At 39.5% G+C, this 23,353-nt stretch overlaps 1 protein-coding gene across 4 annotated transcripts; it reads left to right on the forward strand.

Moving 5' to 3' along the window:
* The first annotated feature begins 844 nt into the window (after window positions 1-844).
* On the forward strand, window positions 845-21,685 carry LOC131248508 (putative nitric oxide synthase). 4 transcript variants are annotated; one of them, XM_058248815.1, is made up of 13 exons: window positions 851-1,390; window positions 13,070-13,255; window positions 14,560-14,646; window positions 14,752-14,831; window positions 14,947-15,028; window positions 15,230-15,250; window positions 18,180-18,225; window positions 18,752-18,870; window positions 19,482-19,595; window positions 19,694-19,792; window positions 20,254-20,343; window positions 20,622-20,728; window positions 21,417-21,685. In XM_058248815.1, the coding sequence occupies exons 1-13, from the start codon at window positions 947-949 to the stop codon at window positions 21,667-21,669; spliced, it is 1,728 nt and encodes a 575-aa protein (XP_058104798.1). In that variant the 5' UTR covers window positions 851-946; the 3' UTR covers window positions 21,670-21,685. The 4 variants fall into 4 exon arrangements, with proteins under 4 accessions (XP_058104801.1, XP_058104799.1, XP_058104800.1 ...); XM_058248816.1 differs by lacking the exon at window positions 20,254-20,343 and having other exon boundaries at window positions 847-1,390; XM_058248818.1 differs by lacking the exons at window positions 20,622-20,728; window positions 21,417-21,685 and having other exon boundaries at window positions 845-1,390; window positions 20,226-20,343.
* Window positions 21,686-23,353: the final 1,668 nt, after the last annotated feature.

Genomic DNA, 23,353 nt, shown 5'->3' on the forward strand with positions numbered 1-23,353 from the left:
TTCATTTACGACTCCAAGGTAGCTCATAAAATCTCTTTTATAATAGGGATCAATTTTTGTCTTCCAGGCTGCCTCCTATTCATGGTAGGGTCCACCAGGTGGGATCCCTTGATTGGACCGTTTGGCCCTAACTGTGGGGCCCACCTCATTGTATGTGTTGCATATCCACACCATCCATCCGTTTTGCAGGTAATTTTTGGGCTTGGTCCCAAAATGAGGTAGATCCAAATCTCAAATGGACCACAGTAGGGATTGAATTCCACCGTTAAAAACTTCTTATGGGCTACAAAAGTTTTGTATGAAAATGATATTTGTGTTTTCCCATTATCCAGGTCTGTGTGACCTTATCAACAATTACGGTGGGCCCTAGGATTTTTTTAATGGTGGGCATTCAATCAACACTGTTTTCCACTGGTGTGGTCCACCTGAGATTTGGACCTGCCTCATTTTAGAAAACATTAACTAAAATGAGCTGGAAAAACGGATGGACGGTGTGGATATACAGCATACATTGAGGTGGGCCCCAAAATCAGGGCCTCACCCACGTAGCTGTTACCCTTTCCTCACCTAATCCGCCCTCCTTGATACGAGCCGTACCTAGAAGAATCCGTTGGAAACTATTCTAGCAAATTACTCTTATCTGATTAGCTAACTCTACCGGATTGGTGGACATTTAGTGGACGGTTAAAAATAAAACATCCAACTACCCTTTTCAACAAACAAAGTGTCCTCAAATGATGCTAAGATTTATAGACTAGTTTGATTTGGGATGACAGTAATTTGCACAATTGAGTTGGCTTGGTTTGAGTTAATGTTGCCTCGTCTATAATTTCTAAGTGCCTGCGTATCAAGCGTCATACGCAGCCAGAGTGTCAAATGAATCCCCCTTCTTCTCTATCTACAATGCATCGGCGTCCTCAGATATCGACTGCAGACAGCCCATTCCATGGCGCCCCAAGCGCTTCTCTCCCTATCTCCTGCCTTCTCCATCCCTCAAAACCTAAAAAACCCTAGTATCTTCTCCTTCAAAAAGTCTCCATACAAACTCCCTCCTATCCTCTGCACAACCACTGATTCCCAAGCTCCGCAGCAGCAGCAAAGGTCCAGCTCTGACACCTCTCCTCTCATCGCCATCTCACCACCTCCTTCGACTGGAACGGGAGCTGCAGCTCCAACACGTGGTGACCTCTTCCTCGAACGCCAACAGTCCATGGCAGCAGCAGCAGCCGCAGCCGCAGCAAAAAAGAACAAGAAGATGAAGCGGAAGAAGAAGCTCGATGGCAGCCTCATTCTATCGTCAGCTGTCGCTTGCTGCTATGGCTGCGGCGCCCCGTTGCAGACTGAGGAGGATGACGCGCCGGGGTATGTAGATCCCGATATGTATGAATTGGTATGACTCTCTCTCTCTCTCTCTCTCTCTCTCTCTGCAAGCCGGCGGGCATGCTGTTGTGTTTTGTTTCTTTTGCTACTGCTGTCGTCAATGCTTTTCTACAGATCGTTTGGTTGCGGTAATTCACAAAAAGAAACTAAAAGAAATCCTTAGAATGGGAAACTACAAGTTATTGTCTATCCCATTAGATTTTTCTTCACAGTGGGGGAGTTTTATCAACACATTTGTAGTACATGTGGCACACGTACACTGCAAGGAAAGTGCCGTAATCATCGATCGAGTTGGTGATGTAGCATTCCCAAAAAGCACATTGATGGAATGATCTTAACCACTTGATATGGGCCGTGAATTTGGAAGGCTGGCCATCGTGTTTTTAACTATCCATTTGATGGCCATTGGTAGGATGGCATGGATTATTAGATACTTGTACCATTGTGGGTTTTTTTCCTACACTCCATCTACAGTTAGGTACACAATTTGGATGGTCTGGATTGGTGTACAAGTTTGCCACTCTCTTGTGGTGAACTGTGGGTGTGCTGCTTTCAATTCCACACGGTGTCACAAACCCGCCATAGTCTAAGCCATATCCCGATAGAGGTCTGATTTAGTAGCCTTCCATTGATTACCATTACCCAAGATGATTGGAACCATTGGATTTTAGATTGGCACTTGGGCAACATATATGTGGGCCTGTTGCAACGAAAACGAAAAAGGAGAACCTCATTTCTAATGTGTACCTTTTTCTTGAAGATCAAACCATAAGATTTCTTCACAGGTGCAATGAAAAATAAAACTGTAAGGTTGTTGATTGATATCCAATAGCCTACTAGCCACTATGCTAACAATCATAACTTAAGCAATGCATGCCAACAGGAAAGTAACTCATGCTTTAAACCCAAGGAAAATAATTAATATTTAAATAGCAATCATAACTATTCTAAAAAGTCTTTACATGTTCATATATTCTTTATTAAAGCAAGAGAAACACTAATATAATCTTAACTGTCCATTGATTCTAATCATAATCATCGAAAATGACCAAAATACCCTTGAATGCCATCACAACCATATAGACTTTATATAAAATTTCCATAACTCACTCATGTGGTATTAAAATCTGAGGATCTTGTGTTTGTTTGAAAACTAGCTCAATGGGCTTTCAAGTGGGGCTAATTTCACATCATTCTGACTGTTGTGGAAAAACACCCACACAAGATTGATGAAGGCAAAATAAAACTACAAAGAAAAGATCCAAACAAAAAACCTAAGGGCCAAAGCAAAAGCAAGAAACAAGAGGCACATGGATTTAAGTGGTGTGACAAGATGCATACATCTATGGGGTAGTAACATGGATCTTTCTTCTTCACTAAAACAAGAGAAACTAGAAATATAAGGCTTACCTCTCTCTCACTCTTCTACCGTGCAAGAACTCTCTTACCAAGGAATGCCCAAAAGAATGATATCCTCACTTTACCTATGCTCTTCCTTATATAAACCACACCACATGGAGAGTCCTAGTCCAAATCAGAAGGAAACTAGGCTTCATCATACAAAAAATAATAGGGAGAGGAGAACGTTTCCAAGTAAGAAGTGTCCTTGTGTGTTTACGATAGAGAGTCACCTCTTAATGATGCTTAGGTTCTACCTCCTAATCATTTTCTCACTTGAAGACTAGTTTATCTAATAGTGCAAAAAAAATTTTAAAAAAAATCCAATAAAGGTGCCCAAATGTCATCAATCTCTAGGTAACAACAAGCCCAAGAGAAGTCATGCACCAAATAAACTTCTCCCTTGCAATAGACTTATGTTAGCGTATTTGTTACCTTGTTATCAATGTGAATTTTCTACAATGAAATTTGTCTCTTCCACCGCATCACAAACTAAGTGATACTGGACATCAATGTGCTTCGTCCGAGCATGAAATACTAGATTCTTAGCCGAGTGTAATGTGCTCTGGCTGTCATAGTGAATCACTACCACTTTTTGTTTGAATTTCAAATTTTCTAATAACCTCTCCAATTAAATACCTTCCTTGCATGTTTGTGTAGCTAATATGTACTATACTTTCGTAGTAGACAAGGCCACTACTGACTACAATCTTGACATTCAATTAATTGTATTGTCGGCTAAAGAGAAAACATAGCTTGTGGTAAATCTTCTTTCATCACGATCTCTTGTATAATTTGCATCAACGAACCCAACTAATTCTAAGTTTTGGCTACTATAACAAATAGCTGCCTCAGAAGTACCCTTCAAGTAACGAAGGATCCACTTCATAGTTGTCCAATGATCTCTACTAAGCTTCGCCATGTATTTTCTGATTGCCCTCATTGATTGTGTAATGCGTGGTCTAGTGCACACCATGACCAAAATAAGGCTCCTGACCACTTATAAATATGTTACTTGAGATATATTTGCTTTTCCGCTTCTGTGCTAGGACATTGGACTGAAGACAACTGGCAATCAACGGGAAATGGAGTACCGATTAGATTAGAATTCTGCATATTGAAGTGTGGCAGAACTTTTAGCATGATCCATAAGCGTATGGCTTATACTGGTGTTTTAAATAGCGCTCGCATGTTGCGTAACACTTAGTCCTCTGTGGTGTGTAGTGTGAATTGCATAGTGTGTAGCGTAAGCTATATGATACTTCTATTTTTTAATTTAAAAATAGGAAAAATATGATAAATAGTAAGAAAAAAGGAAAAAAAAATAAAAGATGGTTCTTTTTTTCAAGTATAAGCATGTTCAAACAAGTTATTGATTATCATTTATCAAAAGCCAATCCACATATATAAATCAAATCAAATAATTATCACATCAATAACTTTCTAAGCAAACCACTTTAATTAATAATGTTTAATTGAATGATGAAACTACAAGTGACAAGTATGAAAAGAAAATATAAGTAAATAAATAAAACAATTAAAAAATATATTGTAGTGTACGCTACATATGCTACACGCTACGTAGTTGTAGCATATGCCACAGGGGATTAATGCTATTTAGTACGCTACGGCTACAATACTAGCGTTATTTGAAACATTGGTTCAAACGTTTAGCGGCTTCGTTCTATTGTGGAGTACTAAGGACCATATAGTGCATTCCATTGCCATGCTTACTACAAACATCCTTGAATTCTGTCGAGGTGTACTTGCCTCTGTTGTCAATTCTCGGACACTTAATCTTCTTTCCCTTTTAATTTTCACCGGATGCTTTAAACCGGATGAAACCAACAAATACATCACATTTTTTTTTTTTTTCTCAACAAGTAAACTCAAACCTTCTTGGAGAAATCACCAATAAAAGAAATAAAATATCTTGAACCTCCTAAGTGTCAGAATGAATTAGACTTAAGACATCCTTACTTTTAGTAGTGGAAGAGGGAAAAATAAGTTATATGGAGCTTTCCAAATAGATAATCTTCACTAAAATCTAAATTAATAGATTTTAAACCAGAAAATAAATTTTGATCAATGATTACCTTTAATGTTTGCTTGTTCATGTGGCTCAACCGCTTGTGCTAGATTGTAGCAGATTTTGTCACGACATTGGTAACAATAGCATCGCCAACCACAGTATATCTAATCAACTGATATAAATTGCCAGTCAACTATCCCCTTGCAATTACCACATCTCTTTTACAATCTTCAATTGATAAATTTCATTAGAAAACTTGCATTCATCTTTGTCAGATTTTTTCAATGATAGAAGACTCTTCTACATGTTAGGTACGTGCCACATACCTAAAACTATATGTGTGATACCATCAAACATGGTAATTCTAATATCTCCATTCCTCACAATTTTATACACGCTATCATCACCCTTGTAAACTGTGCCGCCATCACATAACCAATATATGTAAAAAATTCCCTATGTTGAGTTAGATGGAATGAAATGCTTGAATTTAAAATCCATTGATGGTTTAGATTCTCTTGTTGAATCACAATGGACAACATATCTCCATCCTTGGATGAATTGTGTTTCTTAACTAGGTTCCCTTAGAAACCCTTTGAATCCAATGCTTGATCATGCGAATCAAGTTTGAAATTTTCTTGATTTGCTTTCCTGAATTTACAATTTTTGCGCAAGTGACCATTCTTTCCGCACTTCTAGCACTTCCCTGTTTTGTGTCATTTTGACTTGTCTCTCTCACAGGTACCTTTCTCAATAGATCTTCCTTTGACTATCATAGCTATTCTAAAATTCCTTTATATGTTTTTCTGTGGGACTCTTCGATAAGAAATGCAGACATGGCTGACTCCATATAGAGTTCTGGACCATTGTTGATATTCATAATCAAACATCTCACGAATCTCTAACATTGAACAAAGTGAAAGAAGTGCAACCTTTTCTTTGTTGTCAATCTTTGCATTGATTGTTGCCAATCTATTAATCGGGATATTAAACTCATTCAAGTATTCTTGCAAAAGGACTCTTTTTTCATTTTCAAGCTGTACAACTGTCATTGGAGGAAAATCTTATTTGACATTGATCTTATTTCATATACGTTTTGCAATTTTTTCCACAAACCTTTGACAGTGGTTTGAACGGACACGTTGAACAAAACCAAATCATCTGGCTGAAGAAGATCTACCATAACTAACTAGTTTTTCTTCTCAAATTTCTCATCTTTCATCTTTATGGATTTCTTTTCTTTTTTCCTTCTATTGTAATTGCACAACTTTCCTTTACCAACACTACATTCATCTTCAGTTTCCACAATGTGTAATTGAATTCGTTAAACTTCAGCACATCGAATCTAGTAGAACTCAATCCAATCATCTAAAACGCAATTGCAATACGAACGCCAACACCGGTCTTGTCTTAAAAGGCTTTTCAACCTTTGACTCTGATACCAATTGTTGTGTAAAAACACTCACACACAATCGATGAAGGCAAAGCAAAACAACAAAAGAAAATGAGTCAAACAAAAAACCTAAGGGCCAAAACAAAAATTAGAGACAAAATGTACAGAGAGTTACATGGTTCAACAATATGCTTACATCTATGGGTAGGAACATAGAGCTTTCTTTTTCACTAAAACAAGAGAAATAAGAAATACATGGCTTACCTCTCCCCACTCTTCCACTATACAAAAGCTCTCTCACCAAGGATACCCCAAAAGAATGATACCTGCTCTCTACCCCTACTCATATAGATCACACCACATAGAAAGAGCCTCAATCCAAAGCCTAGGGACACTAGGCTTCACTTTACAAAAAATAATAGGGGAAAGGAGGATGTTTCCAAGAAGGAAATGTCCTTGTGTAAACACGGTGGAGAGCCGCCGCTGCAATGCTTCTTAGGTGTCAACTGCTTCAACACTCACAGTAGAGGAGTGAAGATTTGAGGAGAGAGAGAGAAGTTTGGAGAAAAAATGTGCTTGGTAAGTTAGGGCTACCACACCATACACAACACTTTTATTATACTACTAAAGTTACAATAGAGTATAAAATCCGCTTCCCTCGAGCTGTCATACTATAAGATCCTCCGTGGAGAAAGTTGCCTTCAAAGCTCTCGACTTGGTGATCGAATAGGCCTCGTATGACAGCTCCTTAAGGGAAGCGGATTTTATTTTCCTTGTTGCTTAATGGCTTACGCTAGCTCAGCGTAGCCTTTTTCTTAGCTTTTCCCGTGTTTTTTTCTGTTCTTGTTCTCTTTCTTCTGTAGTTTTCGCTCCTTTTTTTTAATAATGAAATTGCGTTATCTCTCAAAAAAAGAATAAGTTACAATAGAGTATTCCACAGGAGTACCAAACACTCAACATGCACAAACAAGAAAAGACATAAAGGACCATATACACATACATTACCCTTGAATTCTCAATACTCCCCCTCAAGTTGGAGCATAGATATTGATCATGCCCAACTTGGTAGCGATAAGGAGAAGACATCCATGTTAAGAGATTTGGTAAGAACATCGGCCAGCTAGTCCTCGGAATGAACAAAAGAAGTAGAAATTTCCTTTGCAACAACTTTCTCCTGAATGAAATGATAGTCAATCTCAATGCGAATGGCAGCTTGGTTGTCACAATGCAAAGGAATATGAGTCGAAGGAGGATAACCAAGTTCCTGTAAGAGGGTGCGAAGCCAAATTAGTTCACATGTCGCATGGGCCATTGCTCGATACTCGGCCTCGGCAAAAGATCTTGTCACAACAGATTGTTTCTTGCTCTTCCAAGTGACGGGTTGCCATCTATGAACGTACAATACCTAGACGTAAAACGTTGATCATGAGAACTTCCAGCACAATCGAATTAGAATAATCAGACGGATGAAGATGGCCATGCAGTTGAAAAAGTAAACCTTTGCCTGGGAAGGACTTGAGACACTGGAGAATACGATATACGACAGTTAGATGTGTGGTCTGAGGACAATGTATGAATTAACTGACAACTCCCACAACATATGAAAGATTTGGCCGAGTAATAGTGAGATAAATGAGTCAGTCTCCGAACTAACTGTCTATACATCCCAGGATCAGGAAGGAGCTCACCATCATTAGGACTAATTTTGTATATAGGATCCATAGGTGTGGTAGTAGGCTTACATCCTAACATCCCAGTTTCAAATGGAAGATCAAGAGCATATTTCCTTTGGGAGAGCACAATCTTAGATTTAGATTAAGCTAGTTCTATGCCCAGAAAATACTGTAGAGTGCCTAGGTCTTTGATCTCAATTCGAGTCTTGAGAAATGATTTAATTTGCATCATCCCCTCAGTATCATCACCAGACAACACGATGTCATCTACATAAACAATCAACACCATGATCCCAGTAGGCCGACAATATATGAAGAGGTAGTGATTGGCTTAACCGCGGATAAATCCAAAATCCAGGAGAGCATGACTGAATTTATTGAACCAGGCATGTAGGGACTGCTTAAGGTTGTAAATGGACTTCTTCAGGTGACACAAAAGGCCTTTGTTAGAAGCCATTGAGAAGCCTGGGAGCTGATCCATATAAACCTCCTTGGCAAGATCACCATGCAAAAAAGCATTCTCACATCAAGTTGAAATAGTGGCCAAGATAAATTGATCGCCAAGGAGATAACCACACGAACCGAGTTAAGCTTGGCTATAGGAGAGAATGTCTCAAAGTAGTCTATGCTATATATTTGAGTATAACCCTTTGCAACTAGCCGGGCCTTATACCGATCAATAGAACCATTAGGAAGGTACTTGATGGTGTAGACCCACTGATGACCAACTGTCTGTTTGCTTTCAGGTAAAGGAACTAACTCCCAAGACTTGTTCTTTTCCAACCCTTGCATTTCGTCTATCATAGCTTCGTCCAGTCAGGACTACTCATAGCTTCCTTCAAGTTACGCGGGGTAATAGTGGAGAATATGGAAGTTGCAAAAGACTAGAATGAAGGTGAATGATGGTGATATGAAACAAAATTGCTAATGGGATGCTTAGTGCATGAGCGGGCAAGCTTGCGTAAGGTAGTAGGAAGATCATCATCAGGAGGTAAAGAATGTATACTTGAACCACTAGCAAAAGCAGATGAGATGAGGGGCAACTGAGCAATGGAGGATTTAGTTCGTCGATGATACACAAGAATGGGCTTTGAGATAGATGGGGTGGGATCATCATCAAGACAAGGGACAGTAAGAGGAATGGAGGTAGATTGCACATGCACCCCCTGACTCAGAAGAGGACTATGTAAAGATCTCCCTTCATTAGAGAAGTATGGAATGTCTTCAAAGAACGTCACATCAGCGGATACATATCTGTTACCGGTCCGAGGGTCATAACATTTGTATCCCTTTTGTGATCTAGAGTAACATAATAAGATGCACTTGGTGGCCTGTGGACTTAGCTTGTCATTAGTTTCGTCGAGAATTTAAACAAAGCATGTACATTAAAAAAAATAAAAATAAAATTTAGGAGGTAAAGGAAATGGTTTATCTTGTGGATGCAAAATTTCAAATGAAGACTTATGAGACAAAATTCGAGATGGAATGCGATTAATTAGAAATGCAACAGTAAGCAACGCATCATCCTAAAAACGTTTAGGCAGGCTCATACCAAGTAAGAGGGCACGAGTGACTTCAAAAAGATGACGGTTCTTTCGCTCAGCCACACCATTTTGTTGAGGAGTCTGTGGACACGAAGTGCGAGACAAGATACCATGATTGTGCAAGAAAGATAGAAGTGCATGTGATAAGTACTTGCCCCCGTTGTCAGAGTGAAGAACTTTGATATGATATTGAAATTGGGTAACCATCTCATTGTAAAATATATTAAACATATCGAACACTTCATGTTTAGACTTTAGAAGGTTCACCCATGTCATTCGAGTACGATCATCAATAAATGCGATAAGATATTTATATCCGAAAAGAGAGATAACAGGAGTAGGGCCCCAAATAGTAGAGTGGACAAGCTCAAAAGGTTTAGGTTTCCCGTCAGATGAATTAGGAGGAAAAACAGTTTGATGATGTTTGAAGAACTCACAAGTCTCACGGCATAAGAGTTTAGATACAGAAAATGAAGGAAATAAGAGCTTTAATCTAGACAAAGATGAGTGCCCTAAGCGGTAATGCCGCCTAGACACGGACTCCCTATCTAAGGATAAAACACTAGTTCCTAAGACAGAAGCATCATCTAGGAAGTAAATGCTGTCATGTTCATGGCCCCCACCAATCATCCGCTTCGTCTGGAGGTCCTGAAACACACAATGAGAGGGAAAGAATGTTACTAACCAATTCAAGGATTTCGTAAGAGAACTAACTGGTAATAGATTGAGAGGAAAACTAGGAACATGTAGAATTAACGACAAATGCAAGGAGGGAGAAAGCTTAATGGCACCAGTCCTAGAGACATGGGTTTGGTTTCCATCCACAATAGTGACAAAATGTGTCTGATTAGAAGGAAGGTAAGAGTTAAACAGGTGAGGCTTACTAGTCATGTGAGAGGTGGCTCCAGAGTCAATGACTCAGGACAAATGAGAAGATGACACATGGAGAGTAGTACCTGATTGGGCTGCAATAGCTCTGAAAACCTCAGGATTATCACGAACATGGAATCGCATGAAGGCATCATAGATCTCTTGGGAGACAAGAACAGTATCACCTGAAGGAGACTTCCCTTGAAGTTCTCTAAGTGTAGGTTGCATGGCTGGATTAGTATTAGGAGGTGCACTGCTAGCCGAAGATGCACTCGACCACGATGGACGATCCATAAGTTTCCAACACTGATCAACATAATGGTTTGTCCCCTCAAAATGTGTGCAACTGTGAGATGTATCGCGGCCGTGTCCACTTCCATGACCACTTCAACCATGGTAGCTACCACGATCCATAGAACGACCCTGGCCTTGATTACTGTAACTAACGTCACGGCCACGCCCAGGTACTCTAGATGTAGGAATGAAAGAAGGCCGGCCACCGATTGCGTATGCCGAGTTATCAGATGAAACCAAGGTTGATGTGGTTGCGGTAGCAACACGCTGAACCACAACATAAATTGCAATCAAAGGAGGGAGAGGATCTATTACAATAATATGTTCAGGAACACCTTTAAATTTAGGGTTAAGGCTGGAAAGGAACTGCATGCTTCGTGTTTCTTCCCGTTGTTTATGAACAAAATTATAATCTTTCTTGCTCTCAGACAAAAGAGAATGATAGAGATCTAACTCGTCCCACATACCTCGAAGGGTAGAAAAGTACTCCTTTAAAGATCGAGAATCCTGTTGGAACTTGCTAATATCTGAAATCAACTTAAAGACCCTTGATAAATTCCTTGCTTCTGAATACATGTCATGTGGAGTGTTCCATATCTTTTTTCGCAGACGATAAGAACATAAGGGAATTACTGACAAACGGATCCATATTGTTAAGTAATCAAGCCATGACTTGGTAGTTCTCCTTGGTCCACGTTTTGTAATTCCATATGTAGGGTTTGGTGCATCATCCAATATGTAGGTGAGTTTATCTCTTCCTCCCAAAAATAATTTCACAGACTGAGCCCGTAACAAATAATTATTACCATCCAACTCGATAGTGGTAATCAACAAGGGGTGTGAATCCAAAGGCCTTGCACCTGATCCAGAAGATATTTTGTCATCCATATGGTTCGAAGATACTAAATTGGAGCAAGAAGACAGAATGGAGGATGGTAGAAAATAAGAATAGTCACGCACCAACACAGGGCAGATTACCGCACAACCGAAGGTCCAAACAATGGGCCATAGGTCCAGAGAGGAAGGAAAACTCAAAAAGCAGTGGGAAGCATCATGGAAAGACTAACATAGACACAACACACAACCATAAAGTGAAAGAGGGACATAACAGATATACACCAGAGTTGTGGTGTATGTACAGGGGCCCTAAGGGGGCTAAAAATGGTGGAGTTGCACCTCTAAAAAGGCCTTGAAACACAAAAAATCCTCCCCAAGAAAAAAAGAAAAAAAGAAAAAAACTCCCATGGATGCCTTAATGAGGTAAAACCGACCAACCCTATAGCGAAATTCCCAAAAAAATCTTACCGATTTGGGAGAAATCACGAAAAATCAAAGAATCGGGAGTTTTCCGTTAGACTTGAAAAATGGCCCAAACACACCTTAGATCAACTCCAAACATCTTGTAAAAATTATTATAGTTCTTCTAAAATCAAGCTCCATCAGATCATGTTTTTTCCAATGCAAAGCTTCAATCAACGTGAGGTCCTGGAGCTTTGTTACCAAGTAGAGAGAGAGAGAGAGAGAGAGAGAGAGAGAGAGAGAGAGAGAGCTTTTGGTAAGTTAGGGGCTGCCACACCTCACACAACATTAAAAGCAAGTTAGGGGCTGCCACACCACACACAACATTTTTATTATACTACTAAAGTTACAATAGAGTACTCCGCATGAGTACCAAACACTGAACATGCACAAACAAGAAAAGATACATAAAGGACCATATACGCCTACATCACTCCTGAATTCTCTATACTCACAACATTTAGTATCTAAAACATGGCCCACCAGAAGGTGACTAAGATACTAATGTAGAAACTTGCTCCACAAGCCGTCATTGCTCTAACCCCAACAATTAAATCTAGTAATAAATCCTATGGACTTGTGGAACAACACAATTCACTTGGACAATTGAGTTGGATCTAGGTCTACCATTGGACCACTGATCTAATCCAGATCCTTGATCAGGCCAATCTAGTTGGTTGCATGGTTGGATCTTTGATCGGACAAATCACATATGGTCTTGGATGCATCAGGGTCCTATCGTCTCACTGATTGGTTCCAATATATCCACCAATTGGAGGCAGGCGGGTGACTAACAAACTAGTGTTCCAATGGACTGCTGCCCTTTTTCCAGCCCAAATCGCCTCTACCCAAGTTGGCTACAGTTTAGCTTACATATCATAGTGTCTTTAACCAATAAATAAAAAAAAAACATATAGTTTTTACCTGCCTGCCTTGGATCTATTGTTACATGTTAATAACTAGACTTTACATTTACCTGATGGTTTTTGTCCTGCATTTTGTCAAAAATGTATTAGCTTGTAATGACTAATGATTGAATTCTCATGGCTTGGAATTATTGAACCAATATGGTTATTCAATACTGATATCGTGTGGTTGGCGATTAATTGTACATGTATTCTTGCTTTTGCTTGTTGAATGGATACCTCAGTGATTCTTTTGTGTCGTATGTCTTTGCTGGGTTCAGAAAAAAAGACATCGCCAGCTTAGAACTCTCCTTTGTGGGAGGTGTAAACTTTTGTCTCATGGGCATATGATAACTGCTGTTGGTGGAAATGGGGGTTATTCGGGCAGTAAACAGTTCATTTCAGCAGAGGAACTCCGTGAGAAGCTGTCGCATCTACGGCATGAGAAAGTACTGATAGTTAAACTGGTAAGGGCTGCACACTATCTGGTATTCTGACTTTTGATTATAACTTTGGTTCATAATTTCAGTTAGATCCAATTAGGAGTTGGTCTTTTCTACAAAAAGAAGAAGAAGAAGAAGAAGAAGAAGAAAATCCATTTAGGCATTTTCTTTTTGTACTGGCGATGAAATTTGAATACATGAATTCTGACATTCGTTGACATTCTGAATTTCAAATTGCTATTCTGGGTAAGCCATTATTGGTCAGAATAAATATTCAAAAGGTCTTCTTGTGCTTTCCAGATGCATTGATGAATGTTGGTTTGTTGCATAGATACATGGCATCCTAACATATTGGGTGATGGATGAGGTTATAAAATTACCTTCTTGAGATAGACTTTCATGGTGGGAACTTTTTGGTTTTAAAAGTACATTCTTGATATAGAATTTCATAGTAGATTTTTTTTTTTATAACAAACCAAGTATCCTTTCGTGGTTTGCTTACAATACATACATGAGAATGGCAACAAAGGTTTTATTTTTTTATTTTTATTTTTTTAAATTTTAAATTTTAAAGTATGAAAAGTAAAAATAATGCAAGGGCATTTTCATACTGGGCTCGAGTTGGGTAGCCTGTGAGATGCAGAGACACACTCGGGGTGGGCAGCTTGTGTGAGGTGGGTGGCTCGTGAGAGGCGGGCCCCACCCGTGTGAGGCGGGTGGCTCATATGAGGCGATACCCATGTGATTTGGGGCCCACGAGGGGGGTTTGGCTGAAGTCCTAACCCATGAGATGTGGGGCCTGGGCTATGAGATAAAGGGATTGATTCGCCATGCTCTAACAGTTCGAGCTTTTAGAGCAAGTGGTTAATTGTCCTGCATCAAAAAAGGAGCCACTACTTGCACCCACTTTGACTGGTAAGTACACACATCTTTATAATGGTACAACTCTTCACTGTTTTATAATCAAAAGTGGAAATGATATGTGTATTTACCGGCCAGCGCATGCTAAAAATAATTCCTGAAGTAAATGAAACTACCAGATTCTAATTGTGTAAGGCCAAACAAGGCCAAATGCGACCACCAACTCAAGCCACTATGACAACCCACTGTCATGGGAAATCCCCCAGCGCCAACTAAAGTAGTACGTGGTACAGATTGAGTGACACTAAAAGGATGATCTTCTTCCCTCTGTGAAGTGGAATATATATACGATGTTAGGGTTTTGGGTGGACTTTATTACGATATTCAAATGAAAAATACCTCTTGCTATTTTCTCTATTATTAGGAGCTGAGTTTCATTTTTTTTTTTTTACTCAATTGTATGCAAGGTTGATATCGTTGACTTCAATGGCAGTTTTTTGGCACGTGTACGTGATCTTGCTGGTGCAAATCCTATTATATTGGTTGTAACTAAGGTAATATTCCCTCAATTGGGCATTGTTATTCTCAATCCCTTCCTTCTCTGCTCACTCGTCCACTCATGCACGCACTTATATGGTTTATGTTTCCTTTCCATGAAGGTTGATCTCCTCCCAAAAGGGACTGATCTAAATTGTGTTGGTGATTGGGTTGTGGAGGCCACTACAAAGAAGAAGCTCAAGTAAGACTGCATTTTTGTCTTTGTTTGTGTTCTTGTCTCGTTTCATGAAGTTCAAAGATGACATCGTACAAATAGTAAAGGCGTAGCCTAAAGACAATATGTTGTTCATTTACAGTGTCCTCTGTGTCCACTTGACTAGTTCAAAGTCTTTGGTGGGAATTGCTGGAGTTGCATCAGATATTCAAAAGGAGAAAAAGGTTAATCCATTTCCTACACTTTATGGGTGTTCTGCACAACTATTTGTCTCGTCTGCAGTAGATCAAGAGGAAGTCTTGAATTTCCTGGTTCTGGTTCCATTCTTATCTTGTATAATAAAATAGTTGTCATGTTAATTATTGGTCATCACACTTGAATTGTTCCCATAAACTAAGGTTGATAGTGCCATTTTGTCTGTGCAGGGGCGAGATGTCTACATTCTGGTTAGTCACTTTCTGAATTGCCAACCCATGAGTTAGTCTGCAAGTAGAATTGGTCATCATATTTCTTCTCTCTAGTTACTAAAGCTACATCTCATTGGTGACTTAGTTTGTTGTCTCGTAATTGACTTCTGAGAACAAAACATAAGTTACTCTGTTTATAGTTCAAGTTACCAGCTTCTAGTTATGTATTTGCAGTTCTGCATGAAACAGGATCCAAAGATTGATCTTCTACTTATTATTAAATTTCTATATATGTAAAGGGTATGTTAGGTAGTTTGTTGATATGATCCGAATTTGCTTTTCCCATTCAGCTTCCAAAAAGGATTATACATTAAGTCCTAAACGTACATTATGCGAGAGTGTTTATGAGATCAGTTTAATGCCCCATATTTATTGTAGCATTTTGTACTTACATTCACCATAATTTTTCTCTATGGTATGAGTTGGAGATGCTAGGATATGATGACAATGGTGATGATTGCGCGAGTTAGAGATGCTTGTTTTCTGTCCGAATTATGCACATCATGATGTCTGGGGTTCACAATTAAGAAATAATTTTTTTTTTTCCCCAGTGGATGTCCTTTTCATTCTCTCAGTACATTATGCCACAGTTATCATGCTTGTAGCTTGCTGCATATTGTTTGGTTTGTAGGCATGTTTTAAAGTATTTCATGATTTAGCTACATATACATTGTGTTTACGCGTTACTATGTGTTCACTTTAGTGCCAAATGTCGCTGGAACGTTTAAACTCACATTCACCTGTAGGGGCGGGAATGAGCTGGGTCTGGGCCAGGTCAGGGTCAGTCTAGGCCTGACGCAATATTAGGGCAAAAAAGTCGGGCCTGGGCTCGCTTTAATTTCAAAGACTGCCCCATTATCAGCATAAAAAGGCTTGTTCTTGGCCTTTAGTTGGGTGCTGATGGAAATTCTGCAAAACCTAGGCCGGGGCCCAACCCATTTATTAATCGTGTATCAAAATCAGGCCTAGATTCCTCCACAGGCCTGAGCTCAATCATTATCATTCTGGTACCTGTAACCCCACAGGCTAAGGTGTCCCATTATTGTTTTCAAACTTTTTCTGTAAGGAGAAAGAGGAAACAGTTGATCACGTATTCCTTCACTGTCCGTTGCTTAGAGAGATTTGGGCACACTTATCCTGTTTCATCTGTAGAATATCTGATAGAGGAATGGAGGGGCAGCCCGTCCAAGAACCGAAAAGAGACACTGTGGAGGATGTATCTTCTTGGAATCTTTTGGGGTGTATGGAAGGAGCAAAATGCTAGAGGATACATCTTCCTTAGTGAGGCACTTAAAAAAAAAAAACTTCTCATCATAATCAATTGGGCCCTTGTGAGAGCTGAATTCTGGGATTGTTTGGATTTTGGGCAGACTTTAATGCTGGAGTAAATGTCATTGTTTATCCTGTAATCAGACTTAGGCTGGATAGTTTTCCCCTCCAGTTAATAGAGAGTATCTTGTTGGGGGGCTGTTTGCCCATGTGATTTTATTTTCACGTTTCATTAATAAAAAAATGAAAAAACCGTCGGCCACCCCCAACCACCCCCCCCTTCTTCTACCATTCAATTAGCTCTTTAGAATTTTTGGCTTTTGCACATCATTTCTTGTAGGTGAGGTTTGGCATTAAAGTTAAATCTACCCTTCTTTTTGCAACATGATTTTTTTTTTTTTTTCCCTGAATTATACAGTGCATCATTGGTACTGCAGCCCAGGACTCCCCTCTAGTCGGGGTGCACAATAACCAGCTCACTTAGCAAGCTGATGCAGAATATGAAAGATTTCAAGATTAATGACTGATTTTTGGAACAATAGATCATCATCATCATCTAAGCCTTATTGCAACTAATTGGGGTTGGCAATATGAATCCTGTTTGGAACAATAGATCTTTATGTTTAAAAAAAAGTATTTTTTTTTGCCCGATTGCCTCCACTACCATCAATGTTTAATAAAGGGTCAGCTCAAGTGCCAGGTTTGTTAGTCCAATTTTGGCTGTATGCTCTAAGCTGTCTTTGGTTAGACTACCCAAGGGGAATGAAGATAAGCCGCTTCAAGGATTTCATAAATTGCTATGGGCCATGTGTTTAAAGTTGCCAGGGTACATGTCTGAAGGTCATGTTCCATTTCTTCTCAATATTGCAACTTTTTTCATAGGATCATCGCCAACATTGATAGATTTACTCATCTCAATAGATTCTTGAAAGGTGAGACCATCTTGGCCGCTATGCAAATGAGTATTCTAAGGTCACAGAATATTATCATCTCAATATCTGATTCCATGTACATGGAAAATGAACGTATGCACTAAAATTGATATTTTAAATCATCATCATCTAAGCCTTATCCCAATTAATTGGGGTCGGCTTAGATGATTGTTTTAAATACTTGGTCTATTAGATGCAGTTTAGGTGATTGTTTGTGCATGTTAGAATAATGAAGGTTCAGTGGTTAGTAATTTGGCTAATGTGAGAATTGCCTGGGCAGCATGTCATGTAACCGTAACTTCATAATCATTAAAAAGAAAAGGATAATCCTTATGCATACTTGAATGTTTTGATATTATATATTACTTCAAAAATACATCGACTATACTAATATTAAATGTGTGGCCTCCGTTTCTAACACTTGAATGCTCCCATTGTTGCTTTGCCCATGGTTTCTAGTTTCTCATTTAAGTTCTTTAATATCTACAGATTTCCTAATTATTGGGGACTATGTGCAGTTCTCGTGTGCTTTACTCTTATTTATATGCCCATGTGCTTGATTATCTTTACCATTTCATTTACATACCTTAGTGTTATCCTGATTTACTTCACTGTCCACACTCGATTCTGCCACGTTTTTATTTGGATTACTTTGACCGTCATATCTTTGTGGAAGTGTATATAAGTGCTCAATTTCATGGTTACAGGGATCAGCAAATGTTGGAAAGTCTGCCTTTATCAATGCTTTGTTGAGTAAGCTCATACCATTGACTTTGTTTTTTCCCCCCCTTGAAAATGGATTGAATCATCATCTACATTTTTATCTCTGATGGAGTGCTTGACTTAGCAGGGGTTTGGGGAGACCTAGAGGTTTCCTCTAGACAGATCTGCTAGGCAATAGATTGGTTTGTCAGATCCTAACTGCCTGACGGTGACCATCAAATGGGCAGTTAGGGAGGAAATGGGCAGCCCAGCCATACAAATTCCACAGGCAAACTTAGATGTTAAATTTGTTATGTTATTGTTCTTCTTCTCTCTCTTTTTTTATTTTTTTCCCCCAATGCTCCATCCACAATAAGGCCCGCGATTCTGATGGTCCGGGCTGATGTTGCCACATTTACAGTGGATGAGTTGCTACAGTTTAGTTATTGTGGCATGTGCACACCGTAGTCTGTTGCTTCATTCTTACCTTGGATATTATCAGGTGACTGTTTCAAACTTCTTGTAGTCAATGGAGGTTTCCTTTTATTTATTTATTTATTTATTTTTTAAAATCTAGAGACGATGGCACAAAAGGATCCAGTAGCTGCAGCTGCAAGGAAGTACAAACCAATTCAATCTGCTGTTCCCGGAACAACGCTAGGTCCAATCCAAATCGATGCTTTTCAGGGAGGAGGGGTATGCCTTATTGGTGTTGCATCTATTCATGTCCTCTCATCTTTTATTAACTATTTACGTTCTGATTTCTTTATTAATTTCATATCTCCATCACTTTTGTTATTATGATGATGTGAATTCTGTTTATACATATTTTGCTGTGGGTGATGTGCTGTTGAGATCATTTTCAACCATGGGGAATTATTACTTCTCATTGATCATCGAGTAGTTTTTTCAGTGTATTTTGCTTTTCTTATCCTTTGAATTTGACCCTCCTCACCATTCCTTCCATGTAACCACTTCACAAGCATCTATATGCTGATGCTATGAAAGCTTTCAGATCCCCCCCTCCCCCCCAGTTTGTTGTGAGCTTAACTCTTCATCTTTGTCTCGATGCTCAACTATTTTTACGTGAAAGTATCACATGCATGGGGGGATGTGCACATGCCATGTTTGTGCAGAGGGAGGAAGTGTGCGTGTGGCCGTGGCCCGTGTCTGTGCAGAGGGAGGGAATGAGTGTGTGTAAGAGCGGGAGAGGGAGGGAGTTCTAACTGCTTTATAATTTTAACCTGCATGGATGTATTGATTGGAATGTGCCTTTTAACCATGACTTCGGTTTCTAATGGATACAGAAATTATTTGACACACCTGGAGTGCATCTCCACCATAGGCAAGCAGCAGTTGTTCATTCTAAAGATCTGCCTTCCCTTGCTCCTCAAAATCGTCTCAGGGGCCAATCATTTCCTGTATGTTAGTCTTTCATTTATCCAACTTCTTAGGAGAATCAACTGGGAGAGACCATCTTCTATATTTCATTTACTCACAAGTTTTTTGGATTGTTCAGGCAGCTTCAGATAATAGAACACCACGTGACAAAGAATCAGTTGGCTTGAATGGGCTTTCAATATTTTGGGGAGGGCTTGTCAGGGTTGATGTCGTAAAGGTTTCTCTTTATCACCTATAATTTAATTTGAGAAATTATAGGGCCCTGATGTGTCCAGGGATGAATAGGGCCCTGTTACGTTCATTCCATGTAAGGTGTGTCCATAGTTCACTGATTCACTGTTCATCTGATGGCCACCAAATGGATTGTTGATGCCGAATAAGGTCTCCAGATTGGAAGGTTGTAGTCCTTTCATCACTGGGTTACAAATAGATGGCTAAGTAAGACGAGGTCCAAAGACTGGATGATTAGAATCTTCCAATCTGGAGGATTTATGGCGCATCCTGCATTTAGAAGTAAGGCTCATCAGATCGACTGTCTGGACCACCAAAACATGCTCCCCCTCTATGAACTGTGCCCATCAGGACCCTATATTTACTTTGGTAATTAGACTGGCCATATACTTGTGTGAGTGCTGCTTGGTGTTTTGTAGTGACAACTGATGATGCATGGAACTCCAGGTTCTTCCACAGACACATTTGACATTCTATGGGCCCAAAGCTCTGCAGATTCATACAGTTCCCACTGTCGAAGCAGACGCATTTTATACTGTAGGCTGTCTTGAACGCTTGAGCTTGTGCTATCATCTAAAGGAATCATGAGAGTGAATTTTTCAGCTTTCTTATGCTGGTCACGTTATGCTAGCTATGAAAGTCATCTCACTACCATTTTGTTGTCTTTGAACATGATGCATATGTTGTTCAATTTATATTTAGAACATGATGCATATGGCATCCATATTACTTCTTTAATGCTTCCCCCCAGGGGGGGCACCTCTTCTATGCTTTTGTTTTTCCACACCTCTAAAAGTCTTACATGATTGTTGCAGAAAGAACTTGGGGTTATGCTGACACCTCCAACTGGAAAACAAAGGGACGACTGGCCTGGACTCCAAACAGTCCGCCAGTTACAAATAAAATTCGAAGACCAAAAGAGGTAACAAGTGCATGGTTTTCTTCATTTCATGCCTTTGCATTCTGAGGCATGAAATCATTTGCTCAGCATATGCATAATTTTTTTTATGATCTCAGTTTTCTGGTCCTTATTGGTTCGTTTCTTCATATGTTTTTTTTATTTTTATTTTTATTTTTTATTTTAAAGATAACAGTGATTTATTAAAGGGAGCTGAAAAGACTCGCTAATTGCACGGGGAAAAAAAAATAATCAGCTAAAGGACTCAATACATGAAGCCCACCCCATCACATCCAACCTAGCCTTTCTAAACACTTTGACACCTAGTCACTCCATTACAGAAGCATCAACCATTCCTTTCACCCCCACAAATCCCAAATGCCTGCAAGGAAGGCAAGCCTCCAAGATACCTTCCCTTCTTTCCCTACACCTCCCCTGTCTTCTCCAAATGATGTATAGCTAGCTTCTCTTCAAACTACTAGCTTTATGACTTATTTGAGCCGGCTGTATAGAACCTGAAAATGCCTGGTTTGGCATGGTGCTTTCAAGCATATTATAGATTATTTCCATTGATATTAGGTGTTTTCTGATGTTAATAGACCTTCAACGGTTGGTTTTTTGTGGGTTCCCAGACTTCTGTATTATTATTGTCAATTGGGTTAAAGTTGATCAAGTAATAGGTTTGTAAGTTTTTCTCTGTCTTCTTGGACAGGCCTGCTTGTGACATTGCCATATCAGGTCTAGGATGGATAGCTATTGAACCCATTAGACAACAGTCTGAAATTTCTGGTTCAAGCGAGTTCAAATTGACCCCTGGGGAGTTGCATTTGGCTGTACATGTTCCTAAGCCAGTCGAGATTTTTGTTAGGCCTCCTATGCCTGTGGGTAAAGCAGGAGGAGAGTGGTATGAGTACCGAGAGTTGACAGAGAAAGAAGAAGAGTCAAGACCAAAATGGTATATTTGATGTTAGTTTTGTTTGCATCCTTAGTGTAATCAATGCCTGTATGATTTGTTGTCTTTCCTGATTTTGCATGAGTTGCTTCGTCTGCCTCTCTTAATATTTTAGGATGTAATTCATGTAAAATAAAGTTTCATTACTGTTAGTTTTTGGATTGAGCTTACACTGATTTCCGCTTCAAATGCAACAATTTGATTTTGGTTGCACGACTTTTGTTGTTATAACAACTAAAATAGAAAAGAAAACGAAGAAAAAGAAAAAGAAAAAATAATATTAATAACAGTAGCTACATGATTTAGTTGAAATTTTCGTTTGGCAGTAAAATGACCAAACTGATTACTAAACATAAAACGTAATTGTGTTGAATCTCAGAGAGAACTTGCTATTTCAGCTGAATGACAACAGCCTCTGTTGTAATCTTCCCAACCATCCATTTGAACGGCCTAGATGGAGAAAGTCACTGTCAAACTTGTCAGGGAGATGTTTTTGACACGGTGCATCCATGGTGGTGGGTGGGACGCAGTATACAAGTGGTCTGGATTGCCAATTAGTGGGCCTCACTCGTGAGAATAAAAAACTCACGCAGAGCAGAACTTCGTAATTCAGAAGTGAATTGCGTACTTTGTAAACTGTGGGGCCCACCATGATTTATGCCTTTTATCACACTGCATCCATTTTACCAGCTCGTTTTACTACATGAGCCCAAAATTGAAGGATATCCAAATCTCAAGTGGACCACGGCACAGGAAACCGTGTGAATTGAACGCCTACCTTTGAAAACTTCCTGGGAGACTACAGAAGTTTCCTGTTAAGCTGATATTTGTTTTTTCCCCTTCATCCATGTCTGTTTGACTTTATGAACAGGGTGGATGACAAATAAACATCACTGTGGGCCCTAGGAAGGTTTCAACGGTGGACATCATTATTCCCACTGTTTCCAATGGTGTGGTCCACTTGAGCGTTGGATATGATTCAATCTTCGTATCATGCCCTAAAATGTTCTTTACAAACGGATGTACGTCGTGGATAAGACACATGGTTCCATGGTGGGCCCCGAAGAGTCCAGCGGTACATCCCCTTTTTAGGGGTTTCTTTTCTCTGCATATACCCGGATACCTCCCCGTGATTGCTGATATTTATAAAAGCCCTGATTTGGTTGGATTTTATATGGGAAATGATCAATATGCCCTCCAAAATCTCTTTAAATCGGCCTTTACTGCCACATGCAACATGCTAAATTCATGATCTTGTGAAAGGGCGTAAACACGTGTCAAAGATGTGCATGCATCACACGTGTCAGAGATCCCAACCATTCATCTGGTAAGGTACACGTCGTGGACCCGAAATGATGATGGTCGGCTAATCAAGCAGGTTAAATTTGTACGAGATAGTCCGAAATCATCATACATGCATGGCTCATTCAATCACAAGTGCACTGAGAAATTTGGTATATGCCATGTTTGCATTACGCCCTACCTGACTAATGGTCCGGATCTCTGATACGTGTGCCATGAGCACCGATATTTAAGACATGTATCGTAGGGGACAACTAAAAAGAACGTGATACTCTGGCAGAGTGTGATGGATGATGCACAGGCACATTAGAAATTGCATACAAGTAATTCAAGCTGAACAGTGCAAATTATGGGTCCCAGTTTAGAGATGTATAACAATCCTAAATTTACGCATA

Source organism: Magnolia sinica, chromosome 6 (genome assembly GCF_029962835.1).
Source record: "Magnolia sinica isolate HGM2019 chromosome 6, MsV1, whole genome shotgun sequence".
NCBI lineage: Eukaryota > Viridiplantae > Streptophyta > Magnoliopsida > Magnoliales > Magnoliaceae > Magnolia > Magnolia sinica.